Source organism: Nansenia antarctica (genome assembly GCF_963989245.1).
Source record: "Nansenia antarctica genome assembly, chromosome: 18".
Classification (NCBI taxonomy): Eukaryota; Metazoa; Chordata; class Actinopteri; order Argentiniformes; family Microstomatidae; genus Nansenia; species Nansenia antarctica.
Genome location: NC_137691.1, coordinates 15,777,714 through 15,784,546, shown reverse-complemented (window position 1 = coordinate 15,784,546; position 6,833 = coordinate 15,777,714). Strand labels below are relative to the sequence as shown.

The window sequence follows — 6,833 nt, the reverse complement described above, 5'->3', positions numbered from 1 at the left end:
CCACCCCGCCACTCTTCTGTTAACATTAGGTCTACTCTGCTAACAAAGACTATTCCAGTTGATTTGTCAGTTGTTGTGCATTATATTTTTGTTGTGTTTGCAGTTTGCCCTTTAATACAAGTTATATATATATATTCTCATGCTAAAATCGACTGTAAATCCAGATTGTAAAGTTGATATTCTTCCCTGTGGAGCATGCCCCCATAACCTGTGCCCCACCCAACATTTTTATCACCAGCCGCCACTGGTTTTGTGTTCTACCATGTCTCTTATTTCCTATGCTACTCATTTCCTTATAATATATTTACTGTGTATTTTAACTGTATTTTTGTATTTTCATATTGTTAAGCAGCACCATGTATTGCAATTTTGCACGAAAGGCTTTATATAAATAAAGTCTGATTTGATTTGTTTGATTAATTATTGTGTGCACATTTCAGAGATGGATTGTGGTGCACTCAGGCCGGTGCCGAATTTGACATATGTGATTGGTGAAGAGGGGACACTATTTGCTGCATCAGTAAAAGCAGTTTGTGATAAAGGGTGAGTAGTCTTTATTAATTTATTAACTATGCTTCCATACATTACACGTCAGTAACCAATAGTTACAACCTTTATGTCAGGGAATCCCCTTAACCCCCCCCCCCCTCCCTTCTCTCTCAAGCTATCAACTTGTGGGCAGAAGTACCAGACAGTGTTATTCTACAGGTTGGAGTGGAAGATCACCGAAGTGTAGAGGTTGGTAAACTATGGAAGCCCTACAAGGCCGTGATATTCATACATTCCTTTTTACTCGGTTTTCCCATGATAACGAGTTCATTTTCTTTGTTTTCGCATGACACAATGTTCAATCCAATAATTCATCCAATAATTTGTAAACATCTTTTAGAATATAACTTTCACCCTAAAGAAAAGCAAAACCCAAATGTAGAAGTAGGCTTTCCTTAGTGATCATCCGTCAATCAATGTGATGCAATTGGAAATGTCACGTTATATGTATGTTATCTCGGGAAAACAATATCATTTGTGCCCATTACTTTGTTTTCTCAAGATCCAGCTATCTCTGGAAAATAACATTTGTTATCTCGAGATAATTACCTAAATAACTTGAGATCTCAAGAAAACAAAGAAAATTAACTAATTATCACAGGAAAACTGAGTAAAAAAAAGCCTTGTAGGGCTTCCGTAGTAAACATCACATTCGGCCTAGACCTTCTCTCAGCTCTGGGACATTCAGTTCACATTCTAATCAAATCAAATTCTATATTAAATTCTATTTATATTCCACATTTCATTTATAAATGCAGTGCAGTGTGCAAAAGGCACAAACTATTCAAATAGGGCACATCTTGGACATCTTGGCAAGGTATGAAGTGCTATAGACAAAAATAATGCTTAAATTCTGTCTTTCTCCCTCAGTTGTAACTTGTGACGAGCCTTCTAACATCACAAATGGCAATATCCCAGAGACGCCTGACAAAGAATTCCCAGAGTATAAAGATGTTATACAATACTCCTGTAACCAAGGCTACGTGCTCATTGGGAACCAGTCCATTGAGTGCAATGAACATGGACAATTTGATTCATCACCTCCTGAATGTAAAGGTATATGGATTTATTTTGTATTTATTTGGGGTATGATACACATAGTAAGTACAGTATATCAATAAGTTTGCCTGCTGGTTTAGGAACACCTCAGAACGTTCCTCCCTAACATCCTTCTTATAGTATAATATGTCATCTTTCTAAACTCCTCAGAAAAAGTTCGGAAACGTCATTTCTGTTGATTATTCCTCCCCTTTAATACTACCAATTGGTATTGTATTTTATATCACAAGTTTTTACAATTGTCTAAATTAAACACTACAGTTTTATGTGTGGACTGAGAGTAGTAAACATGTTCTAGAACAATTCAAGTATACAATTCACTCCCTCAGATGTTTTCTTAGGCAGGGTAGAGAGGCCCATAAATCAGCATCCAGACTTGCCATTGCCAACATTTTCTACTGAGTTCTAAGAAGAATGTTTTATTTGCGGTTAAAAGTGGTATTTTCTTCTCTAGGCACAGGGTCAGCCATAGTAGGCGCCCCTGGAGCAATTAGGGATTAAGTGCCTTGCTCAGGGGCACATGCAGCTCCCTCCTAACCCTAACCCATTGTGTAGCCATCCAAGGCTTTGCTTTTGTATGAACATGGTCCATCTCCAGTCAGAATACTAAATGGTACGTGAGGAGCAGGACATAATATAACTGTAAAAACAAAATAAATGAAATTGCGTTGCGGCCGGAATGTCAGAAGTGCAGATTGACGTAACGTTGTAGCCTAACCAAAGCTCCACGGTCAGCTAGTCCAGAGGTTTAAAGAGACAAAGACCCACCCTGAATGTGACAGTATGTTGATAGTCCCATATGTGACAGCAGCTGTTGAAAGGGGGAACAAGTCGACAATCAGACTTTTGTTCTGAAAAATTTCAATAAATGTCAACAACATTTTTCAGAATAAAAGTCTGAATATTTGGATTGGTTGCCGAATTGTTCCCCCTTTCACCGGCTGCCATCACATATTATGTGTGCACTGTAGACCATGGTGGACCACTGGATACATTTCTTATGCTTCTAATGGTTCATCAGAGTGTAGTGCATGAATCAGTTCCAGAATGAGTATGTTGTTAGGAGCGTTTGTTTTGTTGTCTCTTCAATAAGAATTGTGTTTTTTGTTACGGTTAGAGTTAACAACAACAACACCAACACCAACAACAACACCAACACCAACAACAACACCAACAACAACAACAACAACAACAACAACACCAACAGCAGCAGCAACATCGACTAGCAAAGCCACAATAGGAGGTACAGCTGTTCATTATTTCTCCACAGTGATAGTTTGCTACAATTGGATGACTGTCTCTCAGGCCTTGACATTCATTTGTTGATATTGTTGCGTTCCACTGATAATTCCGTACTTTGTATTTACAGGAAGACATGGTGTGGATGATGAAGCACCCAATGGTAAGTTATTATTGTTGAGATTCGGTGGGTTAGGGTTAGGAATGTTAGAAATGTGTTTAGTGCTTATGCACGAAAATAATAATAATAATTCAGGAATTTCTCTTTCAGGAAACGCAGCAGTTGTGGGAAGTGTGATAGGCACTGTCGTAGGTAAGAAATCCTTACGTGTCAGGTGGAAGTGGTTTGAAAAGCCAGTAGTGGACTCATGATTCTCATTATGGCCTGTTTTTCTTTTTTACAGTTACGCTTATAGTAATATTCATATTTTACCGTTTCTCTAAGAGGAAAGGGTGAGAACCGACTTTTTATGTTTTGCCTTAACCACTAAAGCCTAGAGTGCATGATGGATCTGGCTGCTACTAAATCTGTCGCTAAGGTCTACACGGCAAATGTTTTCTTTCGCTGTTGATGCTATTTTACACACCAGAGAGGTATCCTTTTTGCTAGAACAAGGCTGTCTGGATATTTGCACTGTTTGAAGTGTTGTGTGCAAACATAATCAACATAATCACCACTGGTACTGGGATTATAGTCCCACAAACCCTACTCTGTAAATGTGACCTTCCTCAATACACTGTAGTCCCAACAGATTGAGGTGGTGATGGGTTTGATACCTGACAGGGGATTCACACAGTGTCTAGGCTTACCTCTAACTGAAGCTTTGTGGTGGTCCCCGTCAGGCTAATAGTCTTTGCATCACAGGGCTATCACTAACATAATCCTGCCAGCTAATATCACTGCCTTTTCTCTACTTTCTCCAACTTGCTGCGGTGTGATTGTTTGTCGCCTGATTTCAGACAAAAAAGCATTCCGTTTTCCTGCGGGGTGTTGAAAAATGTGTGTCAGGAAATCCTTGGTTAAGGCCCACTCTGACAGAGTTACTGGCAACAGGAAAAATTATGATTCTCTTGGGATGGGGCAACGACCCCCAAAATATTTTTTATAATAAAAAGTTATGCAAATCCCATTGTATGGATTAGGAATAATATACAGGCCTAACTCACAAATTAATTTGAAATTAATTCAGATAAGATCAAATAATTGAAGTCAAACAGCGGGTCTCAATCTGTCGCCGATGTATTCTGTTGACTAAGATGACCAGCTGACTAACTGCCTGCTCCACCGAGCGCAAAGCAAATAACTAAATACCTCTATTGCTGATCGGCATGAAGCCTATTATTAACACACAATTCTAATGATAATATGATAATGATAATCCTGACAACAGTGCTGACATCAGCATACAACATGACCATCCTGACTAAACTTCCTTCAAATGCTGAGATCGGCATGCAGCATAATTATTAACACACAACTATTTTATCATACATGTAAGAATTGTAATCCTGACCAAACTTCCTTATTTATAAATGCCACATAGCTCCTACCAGACGGGAGAGGACCTGATGCCTAAAGAGGAGTTACAATTTCTAAATAAATAAGACCAATCAAATGCCTGCCTACGGTATTTACCAATTCCTGCATATTATTATTATCCCATAAACCCATTATTCAAAAGTAGGCCTATTTGTCATTTGTTATTCCACCTCCACATCATTCTTCATCATACTGTGCATGTGGATGTTTTTAAGTAGGAATAATCTATGGCATTAGTGGATATATTCAGTATTCTGTTCCAGTATCTGCTCTCTCCATTAGAGTTCAAGCCATGCCTTAACTGTGAGCTGTCATGTGCTCCCAACAGCAGGGCTGCTGATGGGATATCTCCTATCTGCTAGTGGACATCTGTGTCCTTGAGAGGACGTGCCAAGGCCCAGCTGAACTGGAGCACTGATTCTCCAACCATGGGACCACGGAACAAACGACACCATGTGGCAGAAACGAATGGAAGAATGTAAAAAATGTTAGTTTGTATATACTGTGAAAAGACATGTTTATCTCACTATTTGTGATGTCACCACATTGTAAATGATTCATTCACCTAATGCTCTTCGACGGATATTTTAATAGTATTATTTATGTATGTTGAAAACTGAAGTAAGCGTAATACAATATATTTTTTGTCACACATTGTATTACCTATTCAACTGCCATGTTATCAGTCTACCAGTCTGTTGTGTAGTGTGGTCAGGGTCTCCTGTCATAAGGGCAATGCCCTGCAGTTTCACCAAACTGATGACGACAGTTATACTTGAGGAAATTCCCAGGCTGATAATGATTGACCTTGTGTGCAGACTGACTGTGATTGTTGACAGGAAAACGACCACAGAAACAAACTGAAGTAATTCATACTTTGATTGTATTGTGTGGTTTCAGAAATCAAAATGTAATACATTTTCGTATGGCAATATTTTGTTCTCCTTGTGGCTTTTCAATCGTTTTAAACGAATAGTGATGTTTGTTGGCTCCACATCAACACAAACAACTAAATCAACTGAGCTGCTGGATTGTGTCTAAGAAAGAGGGAATTACATTTTGAGGACACTGAGTAGGACATAATCATGAGAAACTATCAGCTGAATGCTGTCAACTGAGCCAAGCTGCTATGTACAAGCTTATTGAGATCTGGAAAGAGTTAGCAGCACACTCAGACAGACAAAAATGACAGCAAAAATGATGTTGCAGGGATCACCTTAAATGTAAAAAAAAAAAACATTGTGTGTAGACCATACCAGTGATGTAACATACTGTATGATGTGTCAATGAACATGGCAATGTATTCACATACAGATGACCCTTTATTAAATGTCTTTCAGAAGGTATTTAATAGCTCTAGTACGTCGTGAAATACTGTAGACCATAGACCAGTCTTAACAAAGTAGCCATATCGAGGTTACCATCCCAGTAAACTAAAATGGTGAAAACTCAATGGATACATTCACTAACAAAGTAACCATATCGAGGTTACCATCCCAGTAAACTAAAATGGTGAAAACTCAATGGATACATTCACTAACAAAGTAACCATATCGAGCTTACCATCTCAGTAAACTAAAATGGCGAAAGCTCAATGGATACATTCACTACCATGAGTAGTGGGAAGAGCTGAACCATTATCTCATGATGTCAACCTACCATGAACTCATGCACAGAAAAGCTTCTTTCTGCTCCATGCCGCCTACACTGCTCCATTGTGCCTCTGTCCACCCTCTCTGTGGCTGGAGCAATGTCTCTCACCAGACGGACCAGGAGAAGGCTTCTGGTTCCTAACGCGATGGAGACATTTAGGAAAAAGAGGCAATCATCACACTAACACAATTACACTAACATTTTCCAAATGAAAAAAAACACTGTTCCCCAGCTGCTTATTTGCCAGTCGTGGTGAATAGATTACATGCTGCTGCGGCCAGCAACAGCACATACTGGTCAGAGTTCAGCAATAAAGTTTGAAAAAATAACTACTTAAATAGTTTACAAGCACTTGTTATGGGCCTGGCTCTGGGTCATAACAAAAAGGGACACATGCACACCATGGATACTAACAAATAATCAAGAATTTAATAGAACTGAGGTCAGCCAAACTGAACAATAATCCAATGGGGTATGATAATCAGTGTATCAGTAGTGTAAGGGTGTTGTATGGTGTAAGATAACAAAACGAAGCGTATCAGAAATATAATGGTGCTGGTGGGGAGGGAGAGGGGGGGAGGGGGGGAGAGAGGGAGAGGGGGGGGGAGGGAGGGAGAGAGGGTGGGAGAGAGGAGAGAGAGGGGAGAGAGAGAGAGAGGGGAGAGAGAGAGAGAGAGGGGAGAGAGAGAGAGAGAGAGAGAGAGAGAGAGAGAGAGAGAGAGAGAGAGAGAGAGAGAGAGAGAGAGAGAGAGAGAGAGAGAGAGAGAGAGAGAGAGGGGAGAGAGAGCTGGAG

General features: G+C 39.7%; 1 protein-coding gene across 2 annotated transcripts in view; it reads left to right on the top strand.

Moving 5' to 3' along the window:
- Window positions 1-5,654, top strand: part of LOC308173634 (complement decay-accelerating factor) — a 7,519-nt gene extending 1,865 nt beyond the window's left edge. The window contains exons 3-11 of one of the 2 annotated variants that reach the window (XM_080548670.1): window positions 441-543; window positions 665-738; window positions 1,420-1,605; window positions 2,726-2,851; window positions 2,978-3,010; window positions 3,119-3,160; window positions 3,252-3,300; window positions 4,392-4,475; window positions 4,719-5,654. In XM_080548670.1, the coding sequence (XP_080404796.1) occupies window positions 441-543; window positions 665-738; window positions 1,420-1,605; window positions 2,726-2,851; window positions 2,978-3,010; window positions 3,119-3,160; window positions 3,252-3,300; window positions 4,392-4,452 (674 nt within the window). In that variant the 3' untranslated portion in view covers window positions 4,453-4,475; window positions 4,719-5,654. Of the gene's footprint in view, window positions 1-440; window positions 544-664; window positions 739-1,419; window positions 1,606-2,725; window positions 2,852-2,977; window positions 3,011-3,118; window positions 3,161-3,251; window positions 3,301-4,391; window positions 4,476-4,715 lie in introns of both variants that reach the window. The other variant, XM_080548669.1, reaches the window with a different exon arrangement.
- The last annotated feature ends 1,179 nt before the right edge of the window (window positions 5,655-6,833 follow it).